Genomic DNA, 24,490 nt, shown 5'->3' on the forward strand with positions numbered 1-24,490 from the left:
ACAGGGGAAGGGGGAGGGAGTGGGGAAGGGAGAGGGGGACGGGAGTGGAGAAGGGGAAGGGGGAAGGGGGAAGGGGAGGGGAAGGGGAGGGGAAGGGGGAGGGGAGAAGGAGAGGAGGCAGGTTGAGGGGAAGGGAGAGGGGGGGATGAGGCTGGTAGGGGGGAAGTTTTTTTTTTTTTTTTTTTTTTTTTTTTTTTTTTCGGCCGCCCCCGCCCCCCGCCGGGCGCCGCGCCGCCCCCCCCCCCCGCCGGCGGGGGGGCGGGGGCCGGGGGAGGGGAGGGGGGAGGAGGGGAGGGAGGAGGGGCAGAGGACCATCATTTAGCAGCCTTCAGAGGGAGTTGGAGAAGAGAACCCACAGTTCTGAGAGCAGGACTCCTAGAGAAGTGAGCACAGGAGCAAACAGTAACCATGACTGCGGAGATTACACTTGGACTTTTCCCCAGTGAGCCTCATTGTCCTTGGCACTGTCACAGGCATGTAACTGTTACAAAGTAAATAGATTACTGAGGACCTCTCCTCTTGGTGGTGCTGGGTCCCAGCTCTCGTCTCTATCACTGAATAAGCTGATTCCTGTCCCTTGGAGCCGCTCCTCTGGATTCAAGGAGCACTTTTCTTTCTTTTCTTTTTCTTTTCTTTTTTTTTTCAAGACAGGGTTTTTCTGTGTAGTCCTGGCTGTCCTGGAACTCCTCTGTAGACCAGGCTGGCCTCGAACTCAGAAATCCGCCTGTCTTTGCCTTCCAAGTGCTGGGATCAAAGGCGTGCGCCACCACCACCCCGGCTCAAGGAGCACTTTTCATCACTGTAACCTTGAGTGGAGGGGAAAGAGGATGAGGACACAGCTTATCAATGTTTTCTTTTCTGACTTTCTCATGCACCACTTGGTGTTTGTTTGTCTGTTTGTTTTTTTTTTTACAATTATTATTGGCTGGTGGATGCTACTTCTGGAGAAAGATGTCAGCTGTCCTTCCCAAGCTGCTGCACGTGGCTTCCAGGCTATCTAGAGCTTAAGTGGTAGGAGGACCATCGTCTTCCCTCAACATACAGAACATAATACACAGACATTCTGTATGAAAATGACGCACAGACAGCTCCAATTTCAAAGGGACAGGAGTCTGCTCTGCTACACAGGCAGAGAAAAAAAAAGCCATTTATAAAGGCATCTTTCAGTGTGAGGGTGGAGCCACACAGCTGGCGTCACATAAGAGAACAAATATTGAATAGGAAACAACTGACAGATTAATAGAGTTCCATCCATCTGGCTGCAGAGAGAACCGCTGCGGGAGTACTGAGAAGGCTGTTAGAGAAAAGCTTACCTGCTGCCTCACTGGGTAAAATGAATATCTTTCAAGAACACTGGACACATGGTCACAAAACAGTTGCTCAGAAGAGTTACAAGGATGCATTGGCAAGAAAGGGAGACCAGAACACACAAGGTTTGGAATTTATTTCTTGGCTTTTCCAACTTAGAAGGATGAGATGCAAGAAAGGAGATTCAGGTACGTACGTATGTACATATGGTTGTATGTATGTACGTATGTATGTATGTATATGTTTTTAGTGTGGATGTGTCCAGGTGAGCATGTGTGGAGGACAGGTTCACAACCTGTGTCAACTGCTTCCACCTTCTGAGTGCATATGTACGTCAGGGTCTAGCACTGAACTTAGATGTCACCTGCTCAACTAGACTGGCCTGCTAGCAAGCTCCGGGAACCCACCTACCTGTGCCTTTTTAATGCTGAATTACAGGCATGCCTAGCTTTTGAATGTGTATGCTGGGGGATTGAGCTCGGGCTCCCATGCTTGAGCAGCAAGCACTTCACCCAAATAAGCCATCTCCTCATCATCGTAGTTTGTGCTTTTGATACAAGCCTGAAAAGCCTCAAATGAAAGAGCAGGGTGGGGCACCCCTGCATTGGGAGGAGAGGCAGGAGGCCAGGAGCTGGAGGTCAGTCTCAGCTACACAGGGAATTTGGCCATATACATGAGCTAAATTCATATAGCCAACATAGGCCATATGAGTCTAGTTTATGTCTTTTTTTCTTTGTAGCCCCTCCATGCCATGGTGGAGCCCAGCTGTACTTTCACATGGTTTAGAGCTGAGCACAAGTACTAAAAATCAGGTCAGATCCAAGGAAACCAAATGTTCAAGGCTATCTCCATCCTCAAACTTAGTCACCAGCATAGAAAAACCTGCCCAGAAAGAACTGTTCAAGGCAAAGAGAATACAATCACTAACGAAAACTACCTCACAAGCCCTCAGTTAAAGCTCATGCCTTAATGAGCCAAAGACCTCCATGTTAAGCTGAAGTCAAAGTTTTCCTATGGCTGGAGTTCACATTCACTTCTAAGTTATCACGTCTTACTTTGTTTGGTTTGTTGGAGTTTTCAGACAGGGTGGCATGCAGCGCAGGCTATGGCCGAGCTCACTGTGTAACCAAGGCTAACTAACTCCTGCCTCCACCCTTCACCTGCTGGGATTACAGGTGTGCAGCATTCTAACTTTCAGAAAGCAAAACCACTGTGACTGGGAGCCTAACAATGAAGTAACCCATCAAGATTCACCTCAGACTCTGTACAACTAAACAAACCCTTCAGATGGCACACGTGAGGGAGGTGTTACTGGGTTAAAAGAACCAGCAAGCAATCTTGCAGTAACTCTTCTCACCAGCCTGCTTTGACCACCTGATCCCTACCCTTGCTCAAAGCTCAGTAACAGAGTCCCATTACTAGAAAGAGCTACCTGATCCTCCCCACCAGCGAGGTCATTCTGGGGAGAGCAGTGACTTACCTGTTCCTCCGACAGTTGAGATATGTGATTCACAGCAGCATAGGACTCAATTTTGGGATTAAAGTGATTGATGATGGCTCTGAAATAAAGAATTAACATTACTATGGTCCCAGATGGAAGATAATGATAATCTAGTTAATAGTGAGTGAGTAGCCTGGGGTTTATTTGTGTCTCCTTGACATAAGCTAGAGTGTCAAGCCTCCATCACATTGGCCTCTGGGTGAATCCTGAAGGAATGTTCTTTGATTAATGATTATTGACGTGAGAGAGCAATGGCACCCTGGACAGTAGAAGATGTTGGTCCTGGATAGTGTAAGAAAGCATGCTGAAGGACCAGAGAGATGCCTCAACGGTCAAGATCGACTGCTGTTCTCATAAAGAACCCAGGTCAGCTCCTAGCAGCCACACTGGGTAGCTCACAACTGTCTCTAACTCCAATTCTAGGGGATCTGACACACTTTTCAGGCCCCAAGGACTCTGCATGTTCCTGGTATACACACATAGGGAAACACACAGACACACAGACACACACATATACACACAGAGAGAAATAAAAGTTAAAGTTAGAAAGGAAGGAAGGAGGGAAGGAAGGAAGGAAGGAACGAAGAAAGGAAGGGGAAGGGGAAGGGGAAGGGAAGGGGAAGGAGAAGGAGAAAGGAAGAAAAAAAAGAGAAAAAAGCATGCAAATAAGCAAGCAGAGCAAGCCATGAGAAGCAAGCCAGCAACCAGCATCCTCCATGGCCTGTTTCAGCTCCTGCCTCAGGTTCCTGTCTTGACTTCCTGCTGACTTTGCTCTGAGGGAGTGACCTGGGAGCTGTAAGATCAAATAGGTTGCTTCTGGCCAAGGTGTTTATCACAGCATGAGAACAAGGACAACTGTCCTCTTCCTAAGTGTGAGTTACAAATGGGCATGAACTGGGAACCAGAGTGGGAAGGACTTAATAACTCACTGAAGAACAGAATCAAATGCTTCTGATGTGGAAATGAACTCCAGAGGAAAAACACATAAAAACAAAAATCATGCTAAGATTTCCTCAGATGAAAAAGGTCCCAGAGGGTGTCCACTAGGGGGCCATGGTGTTCCAATTAGAATGAGGAGTACAGGCGGATGCTTTAGACCAGCATGTAGACAAAGTATAGTCTCTGAAGAAGGTAAGCTTTATCAAAGCTGACATTCAGTCTTTATGCTTGTTAATATCAGTTCCAAACCACAATTTAAATTCCAGGCATTGAACCAAAATCAAAGTCTATCACTTGATCAGATCTAAAGTCACCATATCTGGTGAAATTTACCTCTCAAGAAAATCTCTGGGGGCCTGGAGAAAAAGTGCTTGTTAAGCAAACATGAGAACCTGAGTTCAGAGCCCTAGCATCAATATAAAAGCTGAGCATAGTTGTGTCCCCAAATTGTGTGTGTGTGCACCCATGTGTGTGTTCATGCAGAGACAGAGGGTTGGGTGGCTAGCCAGTGTAGTCAAACAATGAATTCCAGATTCAGTGAGAGGAGATCGTGTTTTAAAAAATTAGGTTCCCACGAGTACAACAGTGTCATGAATGTGAAGGGTTACTAACTACTTTCTGCTTGGCTATAAAGGCCTGCTACACAGATGGAAACACACGTCTAGTACTGTAAATCTGGCCAAGAATCCAAGGTTGAAGAGCTCAAAAGTCCCCAGGGTGAACCTACCACTACCACCACCACCACCACCACCACTACCACTACTACCACCACCACCACCACCACCACCACTACTACTACCACCACCACCACTACTACCACTACCACCACCACCACCACCACCACCACCACTACTACTACCACCACCACCACCACTACCACTACTACCACTACCACCACCACCACCACCACCACCACCACCACCACCACCACTACTGCTACTGCTCAGCTCAATGAACTTAACATCAATGCCCTGGAAATCTGTATCTCTCAACCATGGACTAGTGTAGCTCTCAGACCTCATCAGAGATGAACTCACACTTGGTCAAGCACAGAGAATCAGGGTCAGTGGAGTGCTCAGCCACAAATGCGACACATCTACATCACACCCCCTCCATTAGGTTCAGGGGTTACCTTCGAAGAAGGATGGGAAGACTCCAAGAGCCAGAGGTCAAGGTGAAGAGAGCAAAATGCTATTTTCTGAATCCTGCCAGTCACGAGCTCCCAGCAGCTAGGGCTGCCTGTTCAAATCCAGCCATGCAGCATTGCAGCTCAAGTCCCCACTCCTAACTGAGGAGTTGTGAACAGATGGTGGCTTCTGGGGAGGGGGAGGGTTTTATTTAAGGTAACTTGACCACACTCTGGTAGTGGCCTCACACCCAGGAGTATATGGGCAACACAAATTGTAGTCCATGGGTAAAGAAGAAGAAGAAGAGGAAGAGGAAGATGATTACACCCCAACTCAAAGTTAGGGGTGTATTAGGAAGGGGATGTGGATCTGGGAGAAGTTAGAGGGAAGAGTTGGGGGGTAAATATGATTGAAGTACACTATAAAATTCTCAAAGAATTAGCAAAAATATTAAAACATATATAGTGGTAAGAGTTGATGGGGGAGGGAGAAACAGTTTCTTCAGTGGTATATTCACCAGGAAGAAGCCCATGCTCCTATAAAATAACCTCCGTCCATGTTTATGTGAGCAGCCTTAACTAAACTCAATGGGGCCACATACACTAAAAAGGTCATTAAAGTAGAAGGGGTCCATGGGCGTGAAGCGGGGCAAGGGCATGGGTATTGCCAAGTACACATACGAAAAGATCCTAACGAAATCCAGTGTTAACATATACAAATAAAAAATATAAAATTGTAGGCAATACAGTTTACGGAGAAAATGTAGACTGTTCCTCATATCCACTAGGAATCTAGCTCAACTCTTCCACAGATGCAATTTCCCACGTCTAAGATCTATCACATAGATGAGACATACAGAAGTCTCTTATGAAACAATAAAGCACAGTTTTCATCCAGGAGCCCAGGATAGAATGACTGTTTCCATTCCCGAGTTCCCTGGAGGAATCAGGCCATCTCTAAGAGCAGCCATGTAAACCCTTTGGGCAGAAAGGGAAACAAAGTAAAGGTGTTTTACTGGCAAAGATTCTTCAAAGTTTTTACACTAAAATGATCTCTTTAAGGTCACCAGACTTACATTAAGAGTCTGAGGGAAAAAAAAAAAGAAATTAAAAAATAAAAAATAAAATAAATTAAAAAAAAAAAGAGTCTGAGGGAACATAGGTGTGGCAGCAAAAAGCCATGTCTTATTGCGAGTGACTGCCTGACCGGGCTAAGTTCTTGGAACCTTAAGCTCCACTACTGGGTTTTGGTCAAGCGGAATGCTATTTCTCTTCACCACTAAAAAGCCGGAATCTTATTTTTCCCAAGAGGCCTAGATAAAATAACACTGTTTCCATGAATAATACATAATGAAAAAACAAAAAAATACAAAAACCAAACCCAAGGACTTTAAATGTAAAGAGAGAAGGCTCCAGTTAAAATCCTGACTCCTCACTAGGCACTGTGGCACACACCTATAATCCAAGCAAGCACTCAGGAGGCTGAAGGGTTTAAGGCCAGCCTGAGTAAACGAGACTGTCTCAAAAATACAGGATCAGGATGTATCTCAGTGGTAAAGCATCTACCTAGCATGTGCAAGACCTTAGGTTAGATCACTTAGTAGTAGGGAAAATCCTGATTCTTCTACTTATTTGCTGTAAGAATTAAGCACTGGCTTTTTCATGTTTTCTTGTATACCATCTCACTAACTTGCCCCAAAAGGTAGGTAAGAAGTGAGTATGTGTGTGTGTGTTTATGTGCGTCTCTGTGTATGTATGTATGTGTGTGTCTCTAAGAGTTTAAATGTCTTTGTATGAGTGTGTATGTGCATGCGGTCTCTGAGTGTCTCTGTATGCGTGTCTCTGTGAATGTATGTGTCTGTATGTGAGTGTGTGTATATGTGTGTGTGTATGTTTCCGTGTATACATGTGTGTCTCTGTGAGTATATGTGTCTGTGTGTGTCTCTGTGGGTCTATGTGTCTGTATGTGACTGTGTGTGTGTATATGTGTTTCTGTGTTTGAGTATGTATGTCTGTGTGCTTTGCCAATGATAACCATTAAGCTAAAATCCTCATTTTGTTTTTTTGTTTGTTTGTCTGTTTATTTTTTCTTTTTTTTTCTTTTGGTTTTTCAAGACAGGGTTTCTCTGTGTAGCCCTGGCTGTCCTGGAACTCACTCCGTAGACCAGGCTGGCCTCGAACTCAGAAATCCGCCTGCCTCTGCCTCCCAAGTGCTGGGATTAAAGGAATGAGCCACCACTGCCCGGCTATTTTTTCCTCTCCTTGACCATATGTAACACAGCATACAATAAATATACTACACAGTGTATTCCTGGGTATCTGATAATTATAAGCGGGAAAAAGATTCTATGCTTTTTGTTTGTTTGTTTGTTTTGTTTTTTGAGACAGGGTTTCTCTGTGTAGCCCTGGCTGTCCTGGAACTCACTCTGTTGATCAGGCTGGCCTTCAACTCAGAAATCCACCTGCCTCGGCCTCCCAAATGCTGGGATTAAAGGTGTGCGCCACCACCGCCCGGCCCATTCTATGCTTTAAATACTCTTAAAAGTAGAAACCTTCAAACACACTGGCCTCTGAGAAGAGGGGAAGGGATGACTAAGTGATGTATGTCAGTTGATAAATAGTTTGTCTGAGGTTTAGTTATTTAATTTTACACTAACTTTTCACCTTCACAACTTCACACACACTCCCATTTCATGCAATAATAAGCTTCTTACTAGGAAGCCAATGAATCTTTAGCCCATACAATTCAATAACAAAAGCAACAAAAAGAGCAATTTCCCTTGGTGCCCGTTAACAGCCGCATTACAAGCCTCAGAGCCTCTGCTGATTAACATTTAACAAAATAAAACCCGAAAAGAAGAATTCTTTTCAACCTTTTCACTTTGAAACTATCTAATCAAAAACTTCCCCAACTGACCTGTTGGGCATTCCTCTCCTCACGTTATCCTCAGGCCTGCTCCATTCATGCCAGTGCCCCCGACACACAGACACACACACACTCCCGCACCTGTGGCCATTCTTCTCAGGACCAAAGACCAAATAAATAAGCAAATGCACACATTTTAAAATTAAATGGAAAAAAAGGAACCTTAGTAGGAGAGGCATTTTGACTAGTAATGAAGAAAAAGCACATGAAAAGAAAAGATGAACGGCTAGGGATGTGGACATGGGGTGCAGGATAAGAAAAAGTAGTAAAGGGTTGGGGAAGTGGCTAAGTGGGTACAATGCTTAGCTAGCATGAAAGAAGTCCTTCATTCAGCTCCCAGTACCACAATAACTATGCGTTTGCCATTCCAGCACGTGGGAGGTAGAGGCAGGAGGATCAAGAGTTCTGCAATAAATATAAAAATAATCAAAGTAACATCATATTACACACATATGTGAAAAGGTCATAATGAAGCTCCTTATTATGTGTAATTAACATGATTCTAAAAAAAGGAGATGGGTAGGCATTCTGCAAGTTGACAAGAAGAATCAGCCATCGGCAGGACATGTAGTTGCTTGCTTTACTCACTGGTCCAAGTTTGTCAAGTGGTCTAAAGAACTGTGAAAGAATCTGACTAGCTTAGGCAGTAGATTTGCTGGCTGAAAGGAGAGCAGTGGGAATGTGTAGCGCTCACTGCGTCCCAGCAAGTCATATCCTCCTAGCCACAGGCGCAGGAGTGCGCACGAGGGGCACTGGCGTGAATGGACCAGGCCTGAGGATAACGTAGAGGAATGCCCAACAAGACATGGCTTGAGACAGCATTTTTGCTTATTTCTAAGTGGGCATCACATGTGTCACGCCAGGAACATTATCTGCGTACTGTCTTCATTGTTCAGGTGAATGAAGGTTCGCAACTCACTAAACTGGAAACAGCTGGGGTTAACACGTATGAACTGCACAGGTGCATGGCCTCCGGGAAGCCTGGGCATGGCTCTCTAGTTGGGGAATTTAGGCTTTCTACCTTGATGCATGGCTTCACCTGCTGGAGGTTTCCACCTCATCACCTGCTGGAAATTAGGCAACAGGCTACAGCTACTTTCTTTGAAAAACGAGTCCCATTTATTCTCATTCCCCGTGTCTGGTGAAGAACAAGCTGAGTTCCAGTCTTGTATCCTCAAATCACAGATTTCAGCCAAGTAAGACACCGACGCCTTAATACTTGGCTACGTCATCTCCTGCGCTTCTGTATGTGAGGACAGACATGTCTTCCTGCTCTAGCAGCTAACCTTACATTTTCTTCCAGTCTCCACAATCAATGACTATAAAGAATTAACCACAGGAGCTCAAACGGATGTCCTCTTTCTATAAAGGACATAAGTTACACACTTCTCTCAGACATGTCCACTTTCTTAGCAAATCTTTCCCTCAATAAATGAACAGAATAAAATCTTCCTAAAGAGAAATGACTCACATATGGACCCAACCTGCTCAGATTCTAGTACTCTGCAATAGAGGGTTTTCCTTCCCTCCTCATCAAAGACAGGATTTCTCTGTGTAGCTCTGGCTGTCCCGGAACTCACTCTGTAGACCAGGCTGGCCTTGAACTCACAGATACACCCCTAACTCTGCTAGAATTAAAGGTGTGTGCCACCACCACCACCTTGCCTTTAATTACTAATTTTTAGATTTTATTTTTATTTTTTTGTGCATATTTTGCCTGCATGCATGTATGTGTGAGTGTATTGGATTCCCTGGAACTAGAGCTACAGATAGTAGCTGTCATGTGGGTCCTGGGAATTGAACCTGGGTTCTTTGAAAGAGCAGCCAGTGTTCATAACTCCTGAGCCATCTCTGCAGTCCTCAGGCTCCCTTCTCTGTCTCTATTGGCATGTCAGGAATAGCTCATGGGAAATGCTCCTGAGGCTGCAGAGTAAAACCTTTGGAGTCTGGCCCTGGGTTTCCTATATCTGGAAGCAAGATCTTGCTTTACTCTCAGAAACACCTACTAAAAGTAAAGAAACAAAACAGGTCAATTGAAATTATATATTACATTCTTCTGTTTCTCTTGAGAAAATAAAAAGCCCTAAACATACCTGGCAGAAATTCTCAAGAGTAACAATCAGCTAAAAATCCCAAGAATTTAATGAATGGGAAACATTTTACCCTTTTGAATATGACCTGAACATGTTCTAAACGGCATGGGGCAAAAGCCTGAGGTGCTCTAGTCACACCTGACTCTCACTAGCCCAGCTGTCTATTGTCATAGAAACAATCAAGCATGGAAAGAGAACCAGGCAGAAAAACAAGGTTATCACTTCAAAAATGGAGGCAAACTTTTAGCAGTTTACAAACTGAGGAAGGAGGAAAATACTCTGAGGGTCCTACACCTGTGAGAAAAAGGCAATCAGCTAAACATATGCCTCAGATCTACCTCAGTGCTAGAAAAGGAGGTCTAAGGAGCTCATTATTGAGCCAGGCAGTAGTGGCGCACGCCTTTAATCCCAGCACTTGGGAGGCAGAGGCAGGCGGATCTGTGAGCTTGACACCAGCCTGGTCTGCAGATTGAGTTTCAGGGTAGTCAGGGCTACACAGAGAAACCGTGTCTCCAAAAGCCAAAAATCAACCAACGAAACCTCTTTGTGAAGGGGAAGACAGCTGTCAAGTGCTCTGCACTACACGAGAGGTCCCAATGTTTGTGCATAAGAGAAACGGGATGATGGGTCATATGGATCCCATACTGGATCTCCAGGGCTCCAAGAGAAGAATGAAATGACACTAAAAGACATGGGAAGAGGTTTGCTTTCTATCCCAGGGGAACCTTTTAGGACTCCGTAGAAAAGGCAGTCATTGAGACTGCCAAAGCGATTAAGCAAGTGAGCACTTACCATAAAGCCCACATCAGTTAAGCGAGCAGAGATGAATCTTATTACAGCGCACTGTCAGCCCGAGCCTGCAGGTGCTAACCACCGAGACGTGGACTGCTCTGCCCTGAATGCCCTCCACTAAGGTGACAGAGTGCTTTGCCCTTCCTGCCAGCTCTGAAGAGGGCTGTTGTCACCTGCTTTGGCAGTGACATATTTAGAATCCTGACACAGTGGTTTCCTATAAGCCTCAGTATGGCTTCTGTGAACAGGCGACGGCTGGCTAGAAAAAGGCGTGCAAGGTAAGGAAGATGGAGACAGAGCAGGGGAGAGGGATGGCGGTACTGCTCGTAAGGAACAGGGTGGTCTAGCAAACTAAGAAGTAAGTGGAGAAAAAACTCTAAGTAAGACTGCCTCGAAAGAGAAAAGTTAACACTAACTGTTGTAAACTACTTTCTTGGAAAAACAAACAGTACCAAGGATACTTTTTGCAACCCGAAGGGACCATCAATGTCAGCTTCACTAAGGAGCTGGTGTCAGAGACAAGATTCTCAACAGCCTAATGAGTACCACTGGTTAATAAACAACTATTGGCTAAAGGAAACGGCTACTTATCCTAAGATTTACAAATGGCACCTACCTGAACACCTTTTGGTCCTATTTTGTCCCATGAATAGTTTGGTGAGCTAAAATGAAAGCACAAAACGGACCAAATGATGGCTTGTGTCAGAGACTCGGCAATAGAAACTCTCAGAAGGGAAATAGAAAAGTAACTGTGGAGACAAATTCAAACATCAAGTAAACTCATTCTGAAGACCGTATCAAAGACTGCATGTCTATTACTCCAAGGAGAAAGTCAGAATAGACAGAGGTAGGTAAGGCTGGAGTCTAGAAACCAATAAACTTCTAACTCACTCCAGAGCAGACCTGACCACTCTGCTGGGTGTCAGATTCGAGAGAGCTGACTGCACACACACACACACCAGGATCTCTTCGCGATAGGCCCTCAACAGGAGCAAACAAGGAGCTGTGGAGAGAGTGACTGGCAGCCACACTTTCTCCCACAGCTCTTTGTTTGCAGCAGGGCCTGCAGCCCCCTCCAGTGCAGAGCAACAGAAAAGCAGGAGAAGCTGTGTGGATACTACTCAGATCTAGCAGCGCTGCCCAGGAGAGGACTTAAGAGGAGAATAAATTTGGGGCCTTGTTCTTTGACAGCACCTTCAGTAACATCCAGTAAAGCAGGGCAGGTCAGCTCTTCACACTCATCGTCACAGTGTGAGATGAAGGTCCTTAGGGAGCATCTATGGAATTCCAGAGTAAGGAACTGAAGCTGGGGGGAAGAGGAGGGGGTTGACTCTGGCACAGTGTCTCTACAGGAGGCTGATGTAATTGTTTTATGTTCGCAAAAAGGCTATTAACTGTTTTCTTTCCAATATATTAGGAATTGTGCTCCCCCCCCTCACCAAAGGTGAGGCTGTAAAAGGAAAACTAAATAGTGATTTGAGAACTCTGAAGAAATAGCTCTTGTAGTTTCCTCTCCTTCACTGCAGTACTGCTTTCCATACAGTCAAGGAACGCTCTGTTCCCAGGACAAAGTCCTGTGGCATCTGAAGTGAAGGGCTGGTGGTACCATGAGAGACTCTTGTTCATTCAGACTGTTTTGACAGATATGTGAATACCTGCCATGTACAGGCACCATGCCAGGGCTCAGGAGAGAGAGGTGATTGCAGATATGCAGGAGCATACATATTTGAGAGAGACACACACACCACAGACACTGTTTCACTGGGATGTGGTAAGGACTAAGACAAGAAGAACAAGAGTTCCACAGAGGCAGAGAGCAGGAGCACGTGGCCCCTCTTTAAGGAAGGCGTATGGTGGTTAAGTTGTCTAAAACCACAGTGATTTTAACCAAGTATGAAGGATACTTTCTTACAGGAATAGAGACTCACACCTATCTTTTACTAATTACATAAGAGCAGGCTTGCTAGTAAGTTAGATTCACACATCTAATAAACAGTCAAAACTGTCCACTAAACGACACAGGAAATGTGTACTTTCTTACCAAAGGTCTTACTCTAAACTTCCTCCACAAGACCTTTGCCTAGGGAGTTCTGTTCATTCAGTGCTCACTCAGACAGTGGGGACACACCTCTAAGTGCAGCTCCAGAAGATCTGATGCATATGGCCTCCACAGGCATCTGTATATGTGCAATACCTACACACATATCAAACAACAGTTGCAGTGCTGGAGAGATGGCTCAGTGCTTAGTGCATAGGCTTTTGCAGAGGCCTGAGTTCAAGTCCCAGAACTCACTTTGGATGGCTCATAACAGTAACCCCAGCCCCTCTGGCTGTGGTAGGCACCTGCACTCACACGTACATCCTCCACTCATATACACATAATTTAAAATAAAAATAAAGATATCTTTTTGTCTGTTTTTTTGAGGCAGGGTTTCTCTGTGTAGCCCTGGCTGTCCTGGAACTTAGAGATTCCCCCTGCCTCTGCCTCCTAAGTGCTGGATTTGAAGACATGTATCATCACACTAATTTTCTTTGGTTCTCTGTGGACTTATAAAAGTGGATAGTTGGGAGGTAGCAAGATGGCGCAGCAGGTGTGATGCTTAGTTTTGGTTTCTTACAACTCTTTGTTTATTGTGTATATTTAGAGTATGTATGTATGAGAGGGCCAACAGTAATTGAAGGAATCCATTCTCTCTATCATGTAGGTCCTAGGGGACCAGACTCAGGTTGTCACACTTGGTGGCAAAGCTTTTTCTCACAGACTCATTTTGCTGGCCTGATGGTTAGTTCTGATAGTCAACTTGCCATAGTCCAGAATCATCTGGAAAAATTCTCAGTGAGAGATGTTTAGATTAGGTTGGCCTGTGAACATGCTCATGAGGAATTTTTTAAATTGCGGTGGCCAGCCTCACCCTGAATGAGAAAATACTGTTCCCCAGGCTTGGGTCTTGGACCACACAGAGGGCTGAGCATAAGTAATGCACATACTCATTCTCTGGCTGTTGGGGTTCTTTTGGGGGAGGGCTCTGAGAGAGCATTTCTCATTACATAGTCCTGGCTGGCTGGCAACCCACTCTGTAGACCAGGCTGGCCTCAAACTCATAGGGATTCACCTATCTCTGTCTCCCAAGTGCTAGAATTAAACTGTGCACCCTCCAGCGCTCGCTCCCTGCTCTTCACTATGGCCATGACTAGCAGCTTTGACTTCCTGCCTTGAGTTCCATGAAGTGGTAGACTAGAACCTGGAATTGAGAGCAAATAAAACTTTTCTCTCTTAGAGTTGATTTGTCAAGGTGAGTTATCATAGCAACTAAAAGAAAACTCACACAAGCAGATAAGAGTCTTATCCCAGACCTGATGACCTGGATTCAACCTCTAGAACTTATCTGGTAACAGTTGCCCTCTGATTTCCATGGGGGTGTCCTCCCCCACTTCTCAATAAATTTAATTTTAAAATTGTAAGGAAGTATGCCTGGGAAGGTCCTCAGTGAATGATGGCAGAGGAGGCTGACTCTAGAAAGAACCTCAGCAAACATATCACTGCTCTTGGCTGTAAGATGTCTAGATACCTAAGCCAGTGGCCCATGACAGTATGGAACACACAAACTCCTTCTGCAGGGCCTCTAGTTTACAGAAGTGACAGAAACCTAGCATTTAGCCAACAATGGTTTCTAAAGGTATTCTTAAAATTGCTTATAATTCAGCAAATCAGCAAAGATTAAAAACAGCATTAATTGTCTTGATTTGTTGTTTAAAAATGGATGAAAAACAATAAGTGATGCTATCAATAATTCACTTTACAGTAGCTTTAGCTGTCCCAAATCCCCCATTTGGATAATTAAAACTTCCTGGCTCTCCTCTTGTTATTGTGGAGTGATTAGAAGCCAGTAAATCCTACTGTATTGGGATAAACAATTCAATTCATCACCAAGAAAGGAAACTGGTGACAATTCCAAAACCCACATCATACCTTGGCTACACTAGGTTAGTACAAGGCCTGTCCATGATTTTTACTGTCTACTAACATCCACAGAGACTTTTATAATGAAGCCTCCAGATACTTTTGTGGAGCACAATCACAGGGAGTGTGCTTTAATTTTTTCTTAATTTATTTATTTTGATTTGATAAGCATGAGTATTTAGCCTGTATATATTCTGTGTATCACATGACTGTTTGGGGCCAGAAGAGTCCAGAAGAAGGTACTGGATCACCTAGTGCTGGAGTTACAGAAACTACCAGGCACCGTGTGGGTACTGAGAATTAAACCTAGGTCCTCTGGAAGAACAAGTGCTCTTAACTGCTGAGCCATCTCTCCAGCCTCCTGAAAGCATTTCTTGATATCTCGGTATTCTTTCTTTAGCCTAAGGTAAGGTAGCTCAGGTAGGGTAGTGACTCTGGAACACAGTACTTTGGTTACTTTTATATTGTCTTGATAAGACACTATGATCAAGGAAAAAAAGTTCATTTTGGACTGAAAGTTTCAGAGAATCATGCCCATGGCTAGGAGAATGGCAACAGGCAGGCAGGCAGGCATGGGACTGAAGCAGTAGCTGAGAGCACACATCGTGAGACTCACCACAAGAAAGACAGCGAGCTCACTGGCAATGACATGAATCTTTTGAAACCTCAAAGCTCACCCCAGTGACATACCTCCTCGAACAAGGCCACGTTTCCTAATTCTTTCCAGAGAATTCCACCAACTGCGGCTGAGTATTCAAACATACAAGTCTATGGGGGTTGTTCTCACTCAAACAATCTGAGTCATAGCAATTTAAAGACCTGAAAGATGAAACCATTCCTTCCAGCTCCGTGTGTACTGTACTGTGGGGCTAGAAGCCTGTGCGACCAGGGGAGCCAGTCTGGAGCAACAGTGAGGTCCAGATGTGTCTAATCCCCAAAAATCTTGTCCTGAGACCAGCGAGAATAAGACTGCTTCCTTCCTGCTCTGGGCCTGCATGTTCTGGAGCATGTAGCCTTGTCATCCCCACCTCTGTCACCCTTGAGGGAGTCAGGTAGCCTGGTGGCCAGAGTTAAACTTTCTCTCTCCTTAAAAGGACATGTACAGCAAGCACCTCAAATTCTTCATGCAAATGAAGCATTCCTCAGCACATCAGGCCCCAGCCAATGAAGTACACTCACTCCCAAACTCCTACCCACTCCCTAAGGCTTATATAGTCTTTATTCTCCCCAATAAAGAGAGCTGTTTCACTAAAAATTGTCTCTGGAGGAGGCTGTTTCTCACACTGACCCAGATGCTGCCTAACAGGCCTGTCTCGGCTGAGCTCCATTCCCTCCAGTTCAGCCCAGTGTGAAATGTGCTTGGGTCTCTCAAGGGGAAACAGACCCAGGGTGGAACTGTACTATACTGTCCTATGCTAGGAGCAGAGGTTACTGAAGGAAACAAAGATGACAAAACTCAGGATTCCTGTCCTTAGGAAAAGGCCAGCTGTGACCAACAGACATATGAAGAGCCACACCAATGTGACAAATGTTTTAAGTGAGAAATGCACAAAGTCCTATGGCAATGCAGGTGTGAACCATTCTGCCACAAAGAATCTAGGATGTTTTTAAGAACAGTAATCACTGAACTGAATTTGAAACATAAATAGAATTTTGTTGAGTAAAAGGAAGATTGGCAAAGCTTCTGGGTAAAAGCATCCATAGAGGTGTTGTGAGACTCTGGCCAAGTCTAATTTGTCCATATTTTGGGACAGACAAAAGAGTGACACTAATGGTAAGAAGTAAATTAGGATCACAGTGACCTGTGGAAAATCTGGACATTATCCTATCAATGAGAGGGAAGGAAGGAACACTTAAAACCCAGAATCTTTCTAATGAGATATTTCAGGTATAAGAAAAGAACATACTGAATCCCTCAAACATGGGACTAGCATCTATGACTCACATCAGTGGGAAGACCTACACTTCTCCAACCCTTGTAACTGAACAGACTAGCTGGTGGCTACTGCAGTGGTACAACAGGAACGTTCTGAAGCGTCTTGTTCTCTATGGAAGGTTACAAAGCATTACATAAAAAACAGTGCTGTCAGAATGGAGAGGAAATTAAAAGAACCTACTGACTGAGGGAATCAGAGAAAGAAAAATCTTGTCACTTTTGAGATTTCTACTTTAGGCACTGAACAGCTAACAGCACTGCTAGCTGAGACAACACAGAGAAGGAAAAGATCTTTACCTTGTGAAGTCAACACCTATTCTTTGTAAGGTCATGTTGAAAGACTGTGAGTCACATTAGGCCGTATATGAAGTTCAAGAGGCAAGGTTATGTTAGTAGTAAAGACTTGGAAGCCTGCTCACCAGGGGAACTACAAGGAATCAAATGTGTAGACACAGAACAGCTAAGAACATAATAAAAAGAACGGTACTCTCCTAGTTAACATTAGTCTCTCCACTTCAGGGTGGAGGGAGACCAGGTGCACACCCCATGATACCAGGTCCTTTCTAACTTTGAACTATTTCTGTATGTTACTCTCTACCTGCCTAGACTAATATCTCCTGCTTGAGACAAAATAGGAAGGGATGAAAGAAGACAGGTTTATGTCCTAGACCTTAGAGACACCAAGCTGTGCTTCAAATATCTAGCAAAGGGGAGAAGAAATGGCATCCTGCTCAACAAGGAAAGAAGTCTGTCTTCTTCTTCTAAGTGTAGCCTGCTTACAGATATACTTAGATTTTCCATTGCTTTTCTAGAGCCACAGACCGGTGCTTTTCTTTTGAAAGACATTTCCGAATTGTGACCCTAATTACTTTTTATTTTGTTTGCAATGGGGTTTGTATCATTTACTATTGTCATACACTGTAGTGAAGTACCTGACAAAAAGCAGTTTAAGGACTGAGGGGTTATTTGGCTCGAGGTGGATGGGGTGACTCAGCCCATCAGAGGAAAGCCATGGGAACAAAGGTTTCAGGCAGTGACCATGGTGCCTTGGCAGTCGGGAAGCAGAGTGGGCATCCCAACACTTTCTCCTTTTCTCTCAGTCTGACTCTTCTTTGGAATAGTGTCACTGATATTTGGGGGTGTGTGGGGTGAATGCCATGGTTTCCTTCCTCAGGTAAGTTTCCCTGGAAAAGCTCTCATAAGTGTGCCCAGACACATCTACGTGGGTGATACTAAATCTTGAGAAGTTGGCATTTGGGATATTTTGAACGAGAAATGTCCCCTATGGTCACTCAGAGTATGTTCTTGCTTGACTGGGTAGCCAGAGGAAACAAACTATCTTAACCAAAATCAAAGGCCATAGGATTCTTGTGGTGCTGTTTGGGGATTTAGGAAGTGTGACAATGGGAGCACGCTCTGAGAGTAATAGCCTCCCTATTTGCAGTTTGCTCTTTCTGCTTTGTGTCTGTGGTTCACAATGTGAGGACTCTGTTTCCTGCTCCTGCCGCTGTGCCTGCTGATGCCACATGGACTCTAACTCAGCACAACTATAAGCCAAAAAAAAAAAAAAACTTCTACAGAAAAAATGGTGAAACATTTGGGCTTGTGATGTTTTATCACAACAACAGAAAGGCAATTAATAGGGTCCTCAAGACAAACTGTTATCAGCTTACACCATTGCAAAGACAGGCCCTGAATTCCTAGGCTCAAGCAGTCCTCTAATCTTAGCCTCCTGAGTAGCTGGGTCTTCAGATGGTACTCACTACACCTTGCTCTGCTAACTTTTTCTTTCTCTTTCTAGTTTCATCAAAGTGTGAACAGAAATCCCAAATCTGGGACAACACTTTTGGTCCTGTAGTATCATGTATCTTTTGTGGTGGTCTGGATAAGAATGGCCCCCATAGGCCATTCTTGTGCATACCTCTCCAGCACAACCTCTGCCTGTGTGCCACCATGTTTCTGGCCATGATGATAATGGACTAAACTTCTGAACTGTAAGCCAGCCCCAGTTAAATGTTTCCTTTATAGAAATGCCATGCTCATAGTATTTCTTCACAGTAATAAACACTGACAAAGATACCTGTAGACAGGAATAGGTAAAAATCTATTACGCCACCAATGTCAGGCCTGTTCTTCAAATATAAGTGACCTTGGGAAAAGCATGATTAAAAATCAGAGTTATAAGGCCAGAGAGGTAGTTCATAGTTCCATAATACACGCATGTTCTCTGGAAGGACACCTAAGACAGAGAGGGGGAAAAGAGTTTTTGCTCTGGGAGTTATCTTGTTGTTTGACAGGACAGACAAAGGAAACAGACTATCTTAACCAAAGTCAAAGACAACAGGGCCCTCATGGGTAAATGTCCTTAGCAGTCAGTCCTGTTTAGTTTAACGCTTAAAATGGTGTTCTTCCTGAAGTGGCTATGACTACACAGAAGGGGTCACTCCAGAACCTTTAGAAGCAAATGATTTGTGGTATGCAGTAGTGTGCTGTCTCCTGGAGCTTTTCCAAAGAGGTAAAATGAGAAATACCAGTCATATTCTATATTAGGGCTGTAGCCTGGCTTTCAGTTACTCCCTCAAAGTCTTAAATATAATGTCATGCTGATGCAGTCTTGTCATGGATTATTCTATCCATGTGATCAGAAGCTAAGAACAGAATTAGATACACAAAAAATACACAATTAATAAATAAATAATGACAATTAAGATTTAGCCAGGATGAGCCTTCATTTTCCAGAGACATGGAATATTGACATGTCTCCTATGACTAGCCAGAGCACTTTTAATCCCTGATAGGGACTGAAGGGACATAGACTGGGTTCAGATCCGATAAATTATTGACAGAAGCCTTTACTCTTGATGTTTCATTATCAGTTAAAATAGCCAAACACAGTGGCTGTGACACTTCATATTGGCTGTCAAACTCACAGCATGTAGAATCCCTAGGAGATAAACTACTGGGCATGCATGTGAGGGAGTTTCTGGATTGGGTTAATTGAAGTGGGAAGACCATTCCATGGGCTGTTGTGGTGGTCTGAATGTGAATGTCCCCTAGAGGCTCATATATTTGAATGTTTGGTCTCTAGTTGGTGGAACTGTTTGGGAAAGATTAGGCAGCATGGCCTTGTAGGAGGAGATGTGTCATTGGGAGTGGCTTTGAGATTTCAAAAGTCCAAGCTATTTCCAGTTAGCTTGCTCTCTCTCTGCTGTGGATCAGGATGTAGCTTGCTCTTAGCTGCTGCTACAGTGTCATGCTCACCTGTTTGCTGCTGTGTGCCCCACCACTAAGACAATGGACTAACTCTCTGAACCTGTAAGGATGGCTCAATTAAATGGTTCTTTTGTAAGTTGTCTTGGTCATGTTTCATCACAGCAATAGAACAGTAACCAAGACAGTTGTCCTCAGCTAAATAAAAGAGAAAAGCAAGAGACTCATCACTGCCATGCTCCATGCTATGCTTCCTGCCTGCAGATAAAATGTCGATAGTGTCTTTGCACTTCCTATCTCCATGTGTCCCCTGCCACAATGGAGTATTCTCTTGAGTCATCAGCCAAGCAATGTTTTTTCCCTTAAATTGCTTTTGTCTCTGACATAGTGTAAATCTGCCTTCTAGTCCATAACAAAGTTTTTTCTGTTCTAGACTAAGTACAGAGAGGCATAGTTCTGAGATAATCTATTGGCATTACTATAGGTCATATAATAAAAAGAAAAGTGGGGAGGTTCAAGATACTAATAAACAAGGCTTTTTAAAAACTCTGCTTTTGGGACGAGTCTCATCTAGCTCAGGGTGGACTCTAGCATGTGGCTTAGGCGCACCTAGCCATGAACTCCTGTACTGCCTGACTCTATCTTCTACATGCCGGATTTCAGGTATGTATACGCCATGATGTTTAGTCTTAATAAAGGAAGCGTTAGCCAGCAGTGGTGGTGCACACCTTTAATCTCAGCACTTGGAAATAAGAAGCAAGAGGATATCTGTGAGTTTGAGCCAGCTTTATCTACAGAACGAGTTCTGGGACAGCCAGGGCTACACAGAAAAACCTGTCTTCATAAAATAAAATAAAATAAAGTAAAGTAAAGTAAAGTAAAGTAAAGTAAAGTAAAGTAAAATAAAATAATAAATGAATCTTTAAAAGAGAAAGTAAACTTGGGATGGTGACATACCCCAGCATTCAGCAGGTGGAGGCAGGAGGTAGGCATGAGGCTGAGGCCAGACTGTTATGTATAGCCTGTTCTAGGCCAACCAAGACTACATACTGAGAGCCTCCATCAGAAGCAAAGTCTAACTTATACTATAAAACTTGAATACCTGGATCCAACCCATCAACTAGGGAAATGATCCTCTCATCTTACCTGGTGGCCATCGGCAAGCTACAACAGCTTTTACAGTGAGCTGTCCTCCTCAAAGCAATCCTTGCACTGATCTATAAGATGCTCAGACATAAGAAAATGGACAGGAATCCCATCCTCCCATCTCTCCTCTCACTCCAAGATACACAAAACCTTAAAACCTGGACAAAATGTGAAGAACACCTAAGCACTCCAATTCTAACTCTTTCACTAAGATTATTTCCAAAGGTCATCACACACGGAATGTGGAAGCAAGTTCAGTCTCCCAGGCATTACACAGGGCCTCAAGCGCAGTCCCAGCACTGGGAGTGAGGCAAGACAATCAGGCACTCAGGATGACCCTGAGTTGCAGCCAGCTGAGGACCAGCCTGGGCTCCACTAGACTGCTTTAAATTTTTTTTCAAAGAAAGATGAATCCCTTTTATATCCTTTTCTATGAAGAACTTTTTCCCCAATTTTAAAAATTATAGTTTTCATACAGTAAAATGTACCCACTCAAATGATATGGTGGCTCATTTTTAAATGTATTTTTTACTTAAAACCTCTTTGTGGTTTGCACACGAATGTGTGTTGAGGTGAGAGTTTAACTTTGGTTGTCATTTCTCAGGAGTAGTCTAGCTTGGTTTTGCTTAAAATAAATCTCTTCATCTGTATGTATGTCTTTATCAGCTTGTTTGCCTATGTAATTCTAATCACCACAATAAATACCTAGTTCCCCAAGTTTTGAAAACACGCTCATACACTATGAACTCACTACAATCAAGATACAAAACAGTTTCATCATCCAAAAAGTTCCTCGGTGCTACTGAGAGTCAACCTGTCTCAACTCTAGTGCCTAGCAACTGATCAAAATTCTGTCCCTTTAAGATTGACATTTCTAGAATATAATATAAATGGAATCACATGATATACAGTCTAGATTTTATTATGTATAATGTAATTTAATTCATCCATGATACACATATCACAGCTATTCCTGATTGCTAAGTCATATCTTGATTACACAGACATCTCATAGTTAGGAAACACTTGGGTTCTCTCCAGGTTTGACAGCTTATGAATAAAGCCACTGTGAACACCTGTCTGAGCCAGGTCATTACCAGTTAAGTGGGCACTTACGAGTGATGGCTGGAGCATCTGCTTTACGAGACACTTGCCTGACTTTGCCCATGCTCATGCATTTTCTACATAGCAGAGAGCCTTGGTGAAGCCTCTCTTCCTGGTTTGTTCATATCAATGCTCTCCCCTTCTGGGGGTAGGAAACATCTCTGACTCTGGATCCCTTTCAGATTCCATTACCACTTTGCTTGCTTTAGTCCCAGATCCTTAATCAAAACGCTGACTGTGCCTGGGTGCCTCATCAGTCCCCTGCAACATTCCAGGAAACCAGATTCTCTAACCACACACTCTGTTCACACACATTTCACAGCTCCTTTCTCAACAGTCTCCCCTCTGTCTTGTTTTCACAGGGTCTCACACAGCTCATACTGGCCTTAAACCCTTATGTATCCAAGGATGGTCTTGAACTTTTGATCTTCCTGCCTCAGCTTTCTGAGTGTTCAGGGTACCTGTGTGAGCCACAACATCCACGGCTATCCTTATAACTACAGAAAAACGAAGCTGAGTGTTTCCCAGCTCATTGGCAGTCGGTGTGCTTTTCATAATCATGAATATAAATTAAGGCTACATGGAGTATATTCAGAAAATTCAATGTACTGTTCCCCAACACCAGCTTAAAAGCAACTGTGGGCTTTGCTGCCCCTAAAACAGACAGCACCCAGTCCTTTAAAAGTCTCGTAAAGAAATGCTATATTAATTAAACTAGAGGGAAGGGGGAAAAAGTCAGCATAATTAACATAAAAAGCAACACAATGGCCCAATTAATCACTATGAAGAGCAATCGAATAAAATACTATGCATTTTTATGGAGCAATTTAATCCGGCAAGTAATTAATCACAGAAACACTGAGCAAAACAAATGGATTTCCCTTTAAGGAAGTCACATTTATCATCTCTAATGTATCCCAAACCCTAATTTGTTATCCCAACTCAAAATTGTCTAGGAGACAATGAATTGTCAACCTTAGCAGAAAATGGGTTTCTAATTAAAAAAGAACCCTTAGCTTTTCAAGTGAAGTCATAGTTCCAGGACACCCAATGTGCTAAAGCATCAGGGACAGAGTTCTGTAACAATCAACATGGAGGTCTTAACCTTAGGAGGTCTAAGTCTAGATCAGTTCAACGAAATCCACAATTGTTAAATAAATCAAAGAGAAAATACCTAGTATTAACAGTAAACATTACTGGTTACAAATATCAAAACACTTCCAAAATGGAAGGCCCTCCAGAAGACAATAGAGCATTCTTCAGAACAAGCAAAAGGGGTGGGGGTGGGGACACACGAATGTCCAGAAATTTAACTCTTTCTTTCTTCCTTTAATTCTTCTTTCTTCCCTAGTTCTGTAGACCAGGCTGGCCTCAAACTCACAGAGATCTGTCTGTCCCTGCCCCCATAGTGCTGGGATCAAAGGTGTGCATCATCAGTGCCTGGACCCTTCCTGTTTTAAACAATAACACATTTTTTTTGTTCAAACTTTCTCTGAGCTGTTGTCTCTGAACTGTCTTATTGCTTCTCTTCATCGTGTGAACTCCCAAGTATCATTACTCCCTGTCCATGCCATGTCAGGCTGCGATGCTATTCGGAATCTCTAGCTGTAAGAAAGAAACTGTTTGCTGATCTATATTCAACAAATAATCAGCAAACACAAGCATAGATGCCACCTGCCTTCAGTAGACTTCTGTAAAGGATAAAAGAAAATAGCTACTTGGGAATATGGTCAAGCTTGTTTGAAAAGACGAGCTGAGGCTGAATATGTACTCTGAAGGGATAAGCAGACAAGTTGGCTAAGGACATTCCAGAAAAGGATGAGACCTATAAATAGTTTATCTAGAGAAATACATATGGCTCTCTGGCTTACCCACAAAAGCCAGCATATCAATATCTATTTTTTCTAGACTATTAAAGATGGAGGCTGGGCTTGGTGGTATATGCCTATAATCTTCCAAATCCCTCTATATAACTAACCAAATAGATCATTCTTTTTACTAAAGAAATTAGTTCAGCCATGCATGGTGACTCAGGGATGTAATCTCAACATTTGTGAGGCTGAGACAGGAGGATTGCTGTGAGTTTCAGGTTAGCCTGGGCTACATGGTGAAACTACCTCAAAAATGAAAAGAAAAAAGCCAAGGGGATATACAGATGACTCAGCAGTTAAGAGCACTGGCTGCTCTTCCAAAGGACCTGAATCCAATTCCCAGAACCCACACAGTGGCTCACAACTAACTGTTGTAACTCCAGTTCTAGATGGTCTGACACCCTCTTCTGGCCTCCACAGTACCAGTCATGCACTCAAGGCATAGACATACATGCAGGCAAACACACACACACACACACACACACACACACACACACACACACACACTAAATCTAAAACCTTTGACAAGGAGTTCAAGGCCAGCCCTGTATGGAAGGGAGGGAGGGAGGGAGGGAGG

At 43.7% G+C, this 24,490-nt stretch overlaps 1 protein-coding gene across 1 annotated transcript in view; it reads right to left on the reverse strand.

Annotated features, from left to right (window-relative positions):
- The window catches only part of Armh3 (armadillo like helical domain containing 3), a 145,835-nt gene that overhangs the window by 25,127 nt on the left and 96,218 nt on the right, over window positions 1–24,490 (reverse strand). The window contains exon 14 of the mRNA XM_028773372.1: window positions 2,789–2,867. Coding sequence (XP_028629205.1) covers window positions 2,789–2,867 — 79 coding nt within the window. The remainder of the gene's footprint in view (window positions 1–2,788; window positions 2,868–24,490) is intronic.

This window comes from Grammomys surdaster, unplaced genomic scaffold, assembly GCF_004785775.1.
Source record: "Grammomys surdaster isolate TR1022 unplaced genomic scaffold, NIH_TR_1.0 66, whole genome shotgun sequence".
In the NCBI taxonomy this organism is placed as follows: domain Eukaryota; kingdom Metazoa; phylum Chordata; class Mammalia; order Rodentia; family Muridae; genus Grammomys; species Grammomys surdaster.